The 12,458-nt window shown below is 31.8% G+C and overlaps 2 protein-coding genes across 2 annotated transcripts; one reads left to right on the forward strand and one right to left on the reverse strand.

Annotated features, from left to right (window-relative positions):
• Nucleotides 1-1,522: 1,522 nt before the first annotated feature.
• Nucleotides 1,523-5,084, forward strand: LOC127100403 (UV-B-induced protein At3g17800, chloroplastic). Its single transcript, XM_051037593.1, has 4 exons — nt 1,523-1,688; nt 1,762-1,902; nt 2,536-2,837; nt 4,000-5,084. Exons 2-4 carry the CDS (start codon nt 1,768-1,770, stop codon nt 4,817-4,819), a joined length of 1,257 nt encoding a protein of 418 aa, XP_050893550.1. The 5' UTR covers nt 1,523-1,688; nt 1,762-1,767; the 3' UTR covers nt 4,820-5,084.
• Nucleotides 5,085-5,268: 184 nt separating this feature from the next.
• LOC127100471 (uncharacterized) lies at nt 5,269-10,560 on the reverse strand. Its single transcript, XM_051037708.1, has 6 exons — nt 9,786-10,560; nt 9,565-9,674; nt 7,061-7,125; nt 6,423-6,512; nt 6,239-6,331; nt 5,269-5,932 (listed from the first exon to the last, which is right to left on the reverse strand). Exons 1-6 carry the CDS (start codon nt 10,196-10,198, stop codon nt 5,531-5,533), a joined length of 1,173 nt encoding a protein of 390 aa, XP_050893665.1. The 5' UTR covers nt 10,199-10,560; the 3' UTR covers nt 5,269-5,530.
• Nucleotides 10,561-12,458: the final 1,898 nt, after the last annotated feature.

Genomic DNA, 12,458 nt, shown 5'->3' on the forward strand with positions numbered 1-12,458 from the left:
CTAATCCTAACAATACATAGACAAAATACATCATTATGGCCTTGCATATCAGTATTCATGATAATACAAATAAAACTTTCTTGACTGACAAGTTGTCATCAAAATATCACTAATTTTAAAATGTCTCAAACATAATATTCGTTGAGATAAGCCTTCCAAATTTTACCCCAATTTTTCATTATCCTAGCACTACTACTTGGCACGATATTTCTTCGGGAATCACAATTGAATTTTCAGCATATTTTCCAATGCCTACCATGTCTCTATTTTGAGCATCATAAGTCTATAGCTTTTTTTTTGTAAAGTGGAACATCATTGATTTTTTTCCCTTTTTTTCTGTTATACTGTTGACCTGTTATAATAAGTAATAGTTGCTAAAATGAGAAATACACTAAACTTATTATAGCACACTATTTACCATAACACAACTTACATGATCATCGCTACTTTGCCTATTTGGAGATACTTTCACAACTTCTAGTGGTTTGAATGCATTAAATTTAACTACTTTAGATCATATATCTATTAGTGTACGTGGGTTGAGTTGGATCGGGTTTGGCCTAACCCATTACCCAACCCGTTCAAAATTCAATGGGTTGGATCAATCGTCTAACCTGCAATTTTATTGTCAAAACCGACCCGAACCAAACCGTTCATTAATGGGTTGGGGTGAGTTGGGTTCGCGAGTTGTGTTTCAAATAAAATATATATTTTTTATGATTCTTTTTGTCGGTTTTAAAAAAAAATGTAACACAACTCAATATAATCATACTCATTTATAACACTCAAATTCAATGAAACACAAATAGTTGAGTTGCACTCCCATCATCCCTAAAGGGTTTTGGATCTTCTTTCAAACTACCACCAATGTGTTTCCACCAGAGTTTCACAACGTCAATATTAAACTCTGAGATAAAAATGTGGGACTAACCTGACTAAAGACGTGTAATTGATTGTTTCTTAATGTCTCAATGAGAACATAACCACCAGCTTTCAATGCCCTCAACTACTTGAAAGATCACACCCAAAAACAACTTTTAAAATAAGAGACTTCGACTTGGACAATGCTTTGACCTGGTCTTAGAAACTTCGAGCATTATCAATAGAGTTGAGAAAGAAAATTTGATCAACAATATTATTTTGAGAGAAATTTTTTGTAAAGTAGAGTGACGACCTAATAAATTAGGATTTCTCCTATTCAATTATCATTTTTCCCTTTTAGAAATTATTCAAAATTAAAATTAAATACTAATTATAATTATAAAATAATTTAGTCCAAGAAAATTCATCGTGGCCATTTGTTCATTTGCTAAAATGTCAAAATTTTGTCAACTGTTGGAAAAAATTTTCTAACAAAACGAAAAACATTACAAAAATTATTGTGAGAAATATTTAAGGACGCCAAAAACATATTTATTGTAATAAAATAGTCTTATAACTTAGTTAATAATGATACAAGAAAATTCAATTACAAAGTTGCTTTACAAATTTTTAATTAAACTATAAAGCACTTTTGGTATAAAATTAAAATAATGTAATAAGTTCCGACCATTATTTTGGATTTTTGTTTTATTTTATTCCCTCGACTGTTACTGTGACACCGTTTCAGCTTTCTCTCTCTAAAAACTCCATCACTTTCTCTCTCTAGGGTTTCATCGTTCATATATTATCTCTGCTATTTCCCCAAGGTATGCTTCAAATCGCACATTTCTTCCATTTTCGTCTTCTTCGTTCATTCAACGCTCGTTGCTTTTTTCACAGTCGAAAATGGAAGCGACGCGAACAACGTTAAGCTTAACGGCAACTGTTCTTCCTTCATCCTCCCGTCTGTCTAAGCCGTCAATATTCGCCGGAAGATCTACCGTATCGCTTTTCCGTTCCAATTTACCGTTCTCCTGCAAGGTATTGAATCACTTTGATTTTGTTTTTTCTTTTGTTTTAGATTTTGATTTGTGGTTGCGACGATTGCATTTTCTGTTTGTTGTTGTTGATGGGAACAGAGTTTGATGAATTTCTGTAGAAATTAATGGTTTGAATGGAAATGAATGAGTAAATACCCATTTTGATGCCTAAAATTATAGGACTGTATATCAAATAATCCATGAAATTAGTAAAAATGTTGTTTAGATTCATTCATCCAGTGATATTTGCATGGATTATAATGATATCCAAGGTTTTAAATATCGGTGTTCTGGTCGCGTAAAGACTTTCGTGATTTCCGTTGCTATAGGTGTTGCAACAGTGTGAGTTTTCTTCATCACAAAACCTTGATGATATTAAATTAGTAAAGTCAGAGATGCATTTGAATCTAAGGGATTAATGTCAATTTGGCATTTGATACTTTGAGATATTTTTGGTTTTCCTGTGAACATTTGATGATTGACACCGGTTCTATATTGTATTTTTTTTGCTTGGTGTTATTGGCTTGATAAACACGTGGGGTGTTTGTTGTGCTTTCACTGAATTAGCTTGTTTTAATACACAAGATTTGAGGGATTGTTTGTATGCTTGCTGACTGTTTTTGGTGGTTGGTAGCTGAATACTTCTGTACCTGTCTCTAAGCAAGGCCACGGGAGGAAGCTCTCTGTTGGAAGTAGAAGGGGTTTTGTAGTTAGAGCCACATCATCCTCTGCGGAGTCATCTGGATCAAGCTCTAATATTGCCCCACTGAAGCTGGAGTCTCCGATCGGACAGTTTCTCTCTCAGATTTTGGTTTGTCACCCACATCTGATGTCTGCTGCAGTAGAGCGGCAGCTAGAGATATTCCAAACTGATCGTGATGGTGATAAACAAAAGGAAAAGCCTTCTGCTTCAAGAACTGACTTAGTTTTGTACAGGTTTGATTTATACTGGATTATATCTGATATTTTTCTTTTTAGCACCATAAATTGTTCATAAATCTGGGAAAGCTACTTTCTTGCTTATCAGGAAAATTTAGATAAATTGTCTTTAATTGATAGATGCATTAATTGGGCTTGTTTACTTTTTTTATTTACAATCCACTCTATATTGTTCCATGGAGTGGATTGTAAATTTGTAACGTAAATGAAAATAATGCCTAATGGATAAAAGTATAGTATAAGTCTAACAGGAAACCTACATAATGTTTTTAGTGACTGACAATGTGGTTAAGTTATAAATTACTTTAAGGAACTTTATAAAATCATACTAACAGAATTACATGATAAGGAAATGGACTATGGATATTCTTTTTCAAAGTAAAAGCTGTAGAATTCCTCTGATGAATAATCTATCAATATAGATAGATAATAGACTTAGAAGTTCACATAAGTTTGTTTCAATGAAAAACTATTTAAGCCTTGTGCGTCAATGTTATCGACAGCGGACCATGGCAGAGAGCCAAAATACAACATACGGCTGACTTATGGCGCCGACGTGTCTGATGTAAGGCGCCGTGGCGCCACCACCCTTCACAAGTTTGGCCACAGTTCGCCAGCGATATCCTGTCATGGACGATATTTGACAACACTGTTAAGTGCATTGCATAGTAATTATTATGAAACAAGAAATTGTGCAATCCTTGCTTTTATATGTAATACACTGTTAAGTGATATACTTGTCTCCGATATAAAGTTTGCATTTCAGGTACATTCAAAATCTCATCAAATTGTTTTACATAACCTTTTGGTGGAGAAATACCATCTGTTTCTAGTCTTATGAAATGCACATTATGTAATCAGTGAAATTAAGTTACTCTTTGTGAAGTGCTGAATTTTCTTGTGAAATAGATCTGCTATATTTTATTCTGTGTATTTGCTGATTCAATTGTATTTAGTTTGAATCCATAAAAAACACCCTATATTAGTAGAAAAACATTAGTATTGATGGATGGTTTTATTCTCACAAGGCAAGAATATTCATAATGGTTTTTGTTTCTAGCCGTTTCCTATTGAATTTTTTTTCATAGTTATAAAGCACTAAGACATACTTTATAAAAAAAAGGGTGCTAACCATTTACCTTGTTCCAAATTTTTACAGACGAATTGCTGAGGTTAAAGAAAAAGAGAGAAGAAAAGCTATAGAAGAAATATTGTACACATTGGTCGTACAGAAATTTATGGATGCTGATGTTTCTTTAGTACCCTCCTTAGAGCCACATCCTTCCGGTCAAGTTGATTCATGGTCTAGCGAAGATGGAAAGCTTGAGCAGCTTCACTCGCCTGAAGCCTATGAAATGATCCAAAGCCACTTGGCTCTCCTTCTTGGTAATCGATTAGGCGATTCGACATCCGTAGCTCAGATCAGCAAACTCAGGGTAGGACAGGTCTACGCAGCATCAGTAATGTACGGATACTTTCTTAAGCGTGTTGTCCAAAGGTTCCAGCTGGAGAAGACAATAAAAATTCTACCTGATGAAGCAGAAGAGAATAATATTAGCAGATCTACGGAAGACAATACAAGAATAGCAGGTTTTGAGGTCCCTTCTCAATTTACACCCCACCCCGAAGTCCCTGCATGGTCTGACAGTGGAATCGGTTCGGGTGCATTTAATCAAGAGATAACAGTGTCTAGATTGCGCTCCTATATGATGTCATTGGATATTGAGACATTACAAAGATATGCAACAATTAGATCCAAAGAGTCTGTCAGCATTATCGAGAACCATACAGAAGCATTGTTTGGAAGACCAGAAATTGCTATAACACCAGAGGGAAAAATCAATTCTTCAAAAGATGAAATCATCAAAATTAGCATTGGTGGTTTGAAAAGACTTGTTTTAGAAGCTGTTACCTTTGGTACTTTTCTTTGGGATGTTGAAAGCTATGTTGACTCAAGGTACCATTTTGTACTAAACTGAGTTCTCCAAAGGGAAAAAGTTCTTATTGCTTGGTACTGAGTACTGACCAATTTTTATTGGCACAATTGAAGTTCAAACGCTTTTCACATATTGGTGTTTGTATATAGTGGATTTGGCTTTCACTGAGAATGAAAAGTTTCTACAAGTCAGATATTAGCTGTTTATTTGTTTAGTTTTGTTATCACATCAAATCCTTACGAATAAATTACTTTATAACTGTCACATTGTATCGCTGATAAATAATATTTCATTGCATTCACTCTTATTCATCATGGTTCGTTAAATTCGCTATCAATTCAAGCAAACACAAAGTACTTAACATTCACCCACAGAATTCGCTATCAATTCAAACAAACACAAAGTACTTTACATTCACCCACATTGTGACAAAAACAAACACCAAAATATGCAGCAATTGAGGATAACAAGAAATATATTGGCTAACTAAATTGAGGATAACAAGAAATATATTGGCTAACTAAATGGATACAAATTATGCTATAGTTTTGAGCAAAACAAAAATGTCTCAGAAGTACATTGCTTTAACTACATTGTCTCTTATATACAGCCAATGGAGAAATGCTGGCTCTTCAACATTTTCTTTGGTAGAAAACTCGACACCATTTTTTCTCAGTGCTTTAACTAATTTCACACTTCTTGGTACTTGGTATGGTCAGAGTTGGGTCGGATAATGTATTTTCAAAACTAACTTCACACTCTACTGTTGAACCATTGAATTAGATCTTTAGTGATATCCTCTTTTTCTGGTTCAAAGAGTAAATCATGTGAGAATCCTTCATACAATTTGATACTTTTGTCATTTGAAGAAGCTTCTTCATATAGTTTTTGTGAAGCAGTAGGATCGGTCACAGAATCACAAGTGCCGTGTAGAACAAGAAATGGAACTCTCAATTTTCTTAGGTTTCGTTGCAAGCAACCTGTAATTCGAAGAATCTCGTACCCAGTTCGTATTCTAAGCGATCCAGTGCATACTAACGGGTCTGTATATTTCGCGATAACCGCCTCTGGGTCTCGAGAAACTGGCAAACCTTTCTTGTATGCAGCATTACATGGAAATCTTGGCAGCAAAAATGATAGTATTGGAGCCAGTACCTATAAAACAAAATATAAACATGAATATTGATGATATACATAAACTTAACAAAAACAAACTGCTAACTTATAGTTCAAATGATCAAAATAATTTTTTCGGAGAGGACCGTCTATGAAAGCGGACTACTACGCAGGACTAAAAATTTGAGTAGTTTAAACCGTGACTAAAAAGGGTCTCACAAAATATCTGTCATGGTTATACCTGACAGAACCCCTATTTGATTTATCACACTTAAACCATAGTTAACCGACCATGCAAACATAGCCTTAAATAAAAAATTGGACAGAATGGCAGATTATGCTTACCTCCAAAATTGGATGAGAAGATTCAACTCCAACTGCAGGTGATGTGAATGTAGCACCAGCTATGCAAGCTTCAACCTTTGGATCAAGAAGTGCCTACAATATATATATAGAAGTGAATATTGAGTGCTCAAATTGTTCTTGAGCTTTTTTGCTTACAAGCAAGTTTCAAGAATCTTATATGTACCTTAAGAGTAATTGCTGCACCTGTTGAGTGTCCATAGCAGAAACATGGAAGGCCAGGATTTTCAGTTTTAACCTTCTCGATAAATACTTTCTGTTTATAAAAAAGTTTAAAATAGTATTTATCAGAAAAATGATAATTCAAAGAGCAACATACCATACAAACTTAGACATAAATTGCAATCCCTTTTAGGGATTGTTTGAATAAATATCTTAATTAAGCACTTATCTCATGAGTGCTTATGTATAAATTATTTCTTTAGTATAAGATAAAATAAAAGTTAACTGTTTTGTATAAGATATAGCTATTTTCATAAGTTATTCTGAAGAGCTTATGAAAATAACTACATGTCACAAGTTTTTTCCTTCCGGGACATTCTGATAGTTTGACATTATATACATTAAAAAGTGACAAACACAAACATGATATTAACAATGAAACATCAAATTGGTTAATAAATTTAAAAATTAATTAATTAAATGCAATCACACATATGCCATCATCGTGTCGTTGTGGAAGACCAGGCGTGAGTGTTTTAGAGGCTTTTATAAACCCTCTCAAGCAGGCTCATAAAACAAGTCGATCCAAATAGGACCATAGTTATATATTATTCAACAAAACTTGAAGATTCATCAACATACCAAATCAGACACTGCATCATCAAGAGAATGTACATAACCATGCAGTCCATCACTTCCACCATGACCTAAAAGGTGAGTGAGTACACATCAGTAAAACAAAATCAGATTTGACCTAATACCAAAACTGAGAAATCAGAAGTGAATGAACCACACTCTAACATACAAGTTTTTACAAAAGATTTATATGCAACACCTAACCTTATATATTGTTATATTTGGAACCAAAATATGGTTTTTTGGAGAAGGTGAAATTGATTCTAGAAGCGTAGAATTAATTTTGACATGTTTAAATGTTGGCCGAGTATAATTGATTTGGCCTCCAGAATCATTTCTAACTTGAATCTATAATTTCAAGCTTTTACCACTATAATTGATTTATTGTTCAGCTCACATTTACATGATATAAAAACATAAACCACGTCACATTCAACTCACTTTTAGGTATAATCAATTTTACAAAATCAATCAACTCATTCAAAATCATCTTGTGTCTCTGTAAAACCAAGTCACAAGCAAAGTAGTCATCTAGTTTTTCAAAACAATCACTTGAGTAACAAAAGAAAATGCACAATCAATGTCATTCCGAATCCTAATCTTGGAGGCATCTAGGTAGGTCAACTAGGTCAATTTGATGTTCCTTCAATGCAATAAGAAAAGCATCTACACATGCTTTCAGCAAAAGAACACATAAACCTCGAAAGAGACACACAAAACTTTCAAATCTTAAAAGTCAAAGAACACTTATCTCTGTAAGACTCATTAATTTAAGATAGTATTCAATTGCTAATCTAGACTCCATTTGAATCTTAAGCGTATGACTCGGACACAATACACACAGATGATAAGCTTACTTATATACAGGAGCAACATCCAAACTAGATGCATGCTGAAGATGATGGTCACTTAACTAATAAACAAAATGAAGAAATCATTGTTTTCCATAAGTATTCAATGGTAGTATCATGTAAGCAAAGGATGACATAGAGTTTGGCAAAAGAAGTTTTGTTTTCATATTTCCTCACTGTTTGCATAAACTACTTCTGTAAAGACTTGGAATATAAATGTTTATGGATAAAGTATTTGTATAGTAAATGATAAAATAATGTCAAAATTGTTCCCATAAAACCTGTTTTTTAGAGAAATAAGCTGAAGATAGTTTATAGACATGTCATAAATTGTTTAACAATCTTACATGCATAGATACAAATAAATAAACTCAAGTAAATCAATTCAACCCGACTTTAAAAAGTATGCATAGTTTCAAGGGAAGTTCCCCTCTAAGGAAAATACTCAATAATATAACATCAACACTTCAAAAGACGTGTCTAGTGGTACACATGTGATTACATTCAATCACTTTTATTGCTCATAAAAAATGTTTATATAGATTATGAATAAATGATTTAGAAATGAATTATACAAAAGAGATGATACTTTAGATTAAAGACATCCATGGTTCTGCACAACACAATACTGATACATGTAGATGCCTACGTGTCACTATCTGTGTGCGTTTGAATTGATGGTGTGCTAGTGTTACATAGACATCACACTAAGGTATGTATTTATATTCAATCACTTCTATTTCTACAAATTAATATTGGTTATAAATTGATGGTGTGCCTAGTGTTACATAGACATGACACCCACATAGGTATTAGTGCTTCATAGAAAATGCTCTTATAGGTTATGAATAAATAATTTAGTATTGAATTATACAAAACAAGTGACTTTTGCAAATTTATATTAATCAAATAGGTACTTCATTTAATCTAAGGAATTTTCAAGAAAAATTTCGACCAATATCTCAAGTACTTCTTTGGATAGGATAACTTCGATTGGGCCTGAAAGAGACCGGCCCATTTCATATTCGGCACCAGAATAACATAGGAGAGCGTAAGGAAAGTTAGGGCTACCTCACGTGGAGAGCACGCGAGTGCACCCGACTCATACCATTTCACCTATGGGTGTGGGTGGTCCGGCCCAATACCATGTAGGTTCAGCTGAAGGTACTATCACGAAGAAAAATCAATCATTGCCATAACTTTAGAGAGGAAATCGCGCTTTCTCTGAAGAAGGAGGACCAAGTCTCCCTATCCCCACGTTTCAACCAAACAATTCGGGTTGGAACCCTCTTGCACCCACATACGTGAGCAGGATTATCACAAGTACATTCTCTATTCTTAATTAAAGAAAAACACAAACCACTTGTATATCATAATTGGTTAATGCACATAGTGTGTGCACATTGTAAACTCCGGTGCACCCTATAAAATAATGTAAATGTGACGCAATCACACAATCATGCAAAATGTAAAGTACATCATTAAAATTTATAAAATCTTCCTTATGTTAGGACAAGGACAAAGATATGAAAATGTTATATACCCTAATTGACAAACAAAAATACCTAAAAACCAAATTGATGAATGATAAGGTGAAATATCTATTACCATTCCTCAGAGATAATACAAACTCATAAATTATATTAGGCTCTTACTTACCAATCCAATCCATCCCATAAACTTTGTAGCCATTAGCGTTCAGCTTCTTTGCATAATTACTATATCTACCACTGTGTTCATTAAGACCATGCATAAGAATAACAAGTCCCCTGCACAAAGTACTAAAATATTAGCCATTGTGGTTAATTCACTGCAACAACCATAATCAGCTCGCGAACAATGAATATTGAAGAATCGAAATCTATAAACTATTAACATACCTAATCCTAACAGAAACAGGGGTCCAACATTGTGTGAAAATAGTATCACCCCTTTTGGTTCTAAAAAGCCAATATTCCCTCATACATTTCTCATCACCATCCTCCAAAAGTCTTTTTATAGCCATTTCCCTTCTCATCAAATAATCAAACACCTTAACTGCAACCACACCAGCACCACTCTTCCACGGCACAATCTTTGCCGGAACACGAACCACTGCGCCTTTCCGGTGATGATGACAACAGTCATGATTCTGATTCTTGTCCTCTTTTTCAACAGGTGATACCCTTCTTCTTCCTCTAAATGGTAAAAAAAGTAGCATTACAATAGCCGATACCAACATGAAAAAACTCTTCAACGCTCTTATCGATAACAACAAGGCGCTTCCTTTTAACACAAACGCTTCGGTAGCCATTTTTTTCTTACGGATTCAATCACCCTTTTGGTATTTCTTCTTCCAAAACTTAAAAAAAATGAAGGAAGAAAGAAAAAAAGAAGTTTTATTTTTGGCTTGTTATGATGGTAAAATGAGTTTGAAGGCGGTTGTGTTTACCAAATATAGTAGAAGGTGAAAAGATAATTTTGTTGAATGTGAAGAAGAATTGAAATTAAAGAGAAGATGATGAATGTGTTTGAAGGTGGTGGTGTTTAGAGGTTAATGTTGAATGATTTTTTGATGAGAATGAGAATGATGATGATGATGATGATGATTGGTTAGAGGGGGTTGTGGCACATGGGATAATGTGAGAGGGAAAACGTTGGAATGAAGGAGTTATATAAGGATGACACGTGGAGTTCGAGAACATTTTTGGAAGGTGAGAAGTTTAAGATTGATATGAACCAGACAAATACAATGTTTCATCTAGAAATGTCCATCAATTATAGGGAGAATCGGTTATCAATTTCGTTTGGATTTGTCTTTGTCATGACGCACTTTTTCTTCTTCAACGAATGTCACATCTCACTTTATCAATCATCAATAAATTCATACAATATACTCCCAAAAAGGATCATTTTATTGAAAAAATTTATTTTTTTTAATTGTGACTCGTTAATTTTAAGATAGTATTAAATATATATATATATTTTAAATATTTTAAAATAATTATTATACAAAAAGAAAATATTTTAATTTTTTTATTATCCGTAAAAAATCAAAAAATAATACTTAAAAAAAGAAACGGATAGAGTATTATAGTATTCTTTCCGTCTTACAATGAATAACACATTTCATCATTTTATACATATTAAAAAACTTAGAAAACAGAATGAAATTTTTATTGAAATATTAGGAAAGACAAAAGTAATATTAATTAGATGATAAAATTGGTGAATGTACATTATAAAGTAATATAGATCATTCATTTTAGAATACTATTTTATTTTAAATAATTCACTCAGTGAGGATAGGAAGAAATAATAAAAATGTTAAAATAATCTAAAAAACAATTTTCACTTAACTATATCAAACATAACAAATAATATTCGGTTTTAGAGATTGATTTTCCGTCTTTATTTAAATCAATTTATATTTCAACACCCATAAAATTATCATCTCATTAAATAATTAATGCATCTAAATTATATATGGATCACATACATTAAATAATATATGGATCACATACATTGAATAATCAATGCATCTGAAGTATATAGGGATCACATATATTAAATAAGGGTAATGCTAACTTGTGTCCAAGAGCATATGTTAAGAAACTCACAAATAGAAAATTTGTATTAAAAAAATAAATAAAATTATTAATTATAAGTTTCTAATAAATTTAATACACAATTTAATACACAGTTTCTAATAAATTCATTAAATAATGAATGCATCTAAATTATATTAAATTATAGATATTTAATTTTAACATATTTAAAAAATATTTTTTTATAATAAAGATTAGAAAGATAAGGTGTTTTCAAAAAAAATTATATGTAAAAGAAAAGTAATAATTTTTTTTCAAATATTAATTGTCTTTTTAATTATAATATTTTTGACTATTTATTAATTTATTTAACTTTTTTATATAAATAATTAGAAATAATTTTAACAAAAGTACAATTAATACTATTTTAAACTTTAAAAATTAAAACTATAAAAAAATAAAATAAAAAACATATTTTAAAAGAAACATAGAGAATTAAGGACCTGTTTGATTTAATTTTTAAAAACAGTTTTTTTATTTTCAAAAATTATAAAATTAAAAATCTGTTTGATTACAATATTTTAAAAAATTGTTTTTAAAAACACTTTTTATTTTTATTGTTTTTAAAAGTAAAAAGCAAAAACAGGTTAAACATATTTTCATTTTTCAATTCTGCATTTCTGTACTTACTTTGAAATGAAAAACACGGAGAAAAATGATAGTTTTCATTAATGGCAAAACTGTAATTATAAATAATTTTCCACTAAATCACTTGAATGCATAATGAAGTAGAAATAAAACATGGAATCTGATGCACTTACTCCATAAGTTTGTAAAAGGTTTTCTTTTTCAATTTTATTTTTCTAAACTGTCTTTGACTTTGCAAAGTCTCGTAGACTCATAGTTAGACATGATATTGACAATCTATTATATCATTTTAAAAAGTAAAAGAATATTATAATTTTAAATTAAATATTTTTTTCCTTTCAAAATTATCAAGTTTTATTTTAATTATCATTATAAAAA

The sequence above is a fragment of the Lathyrus oleraceus genome, chromosome 1 (genome assembly GCF_024323335.1).
Source record: "Lathyrus oleraceus cultivar Zhongwan6 chromosome 1, CAAS_Psat_ZW6_1.0, whole genome shotgun sequence".
Lineage (NCBI taxonomy): Eukaryota > Viridiplantae > Streptophyta > Magnoliopsida > Fabales > Fabaceae > Lathyrus > Lathyrus oleraceus.

Coding starts and splice junctions, on each gene's coding strand:
- LOC127100403 (XM_051037593.1), top strand. CDS start 1,768: ATGGAAGCGACGCGAACAACGTTAAGCTTAACGGCAACTGTTCTTCCT. Junction 1,903..2,535: donor ATTTACCGTTCTCCTGCAAG/GTATTGAATCAC, acceptor GGTGGTTGGTAG/CTGAATACTTCTGTACCTGT. Junction 2,838..3,999: donor ACTGACTTAGTTTTGTACAG/GTTTGATTTATA, acceptor AAATTTTTACAG/ACGAATTGCTGAGGTTAAAG.
- LOC127100471 (XM_051037708.1), bottom strand. CDS start 10,198: ATGGCTACCGAAGCGTTTGTGTTAAAAGGAAGCGCCTTGTTGTTATCG. Junction 7,126..9,564: donor TTATGGGATGGATTGGATTG/GTAAGTAAGAGC, acceptor CTCACCTTTTAG/GTCATGGTGGAAGTGATGGA. Junction 6,332..6,422: donor GTGCAGCAATTACTCTTAAG/GTACATATAAGA, acceptor TATATATTGTAG/GCACTTCTTGATCCAAAGGT.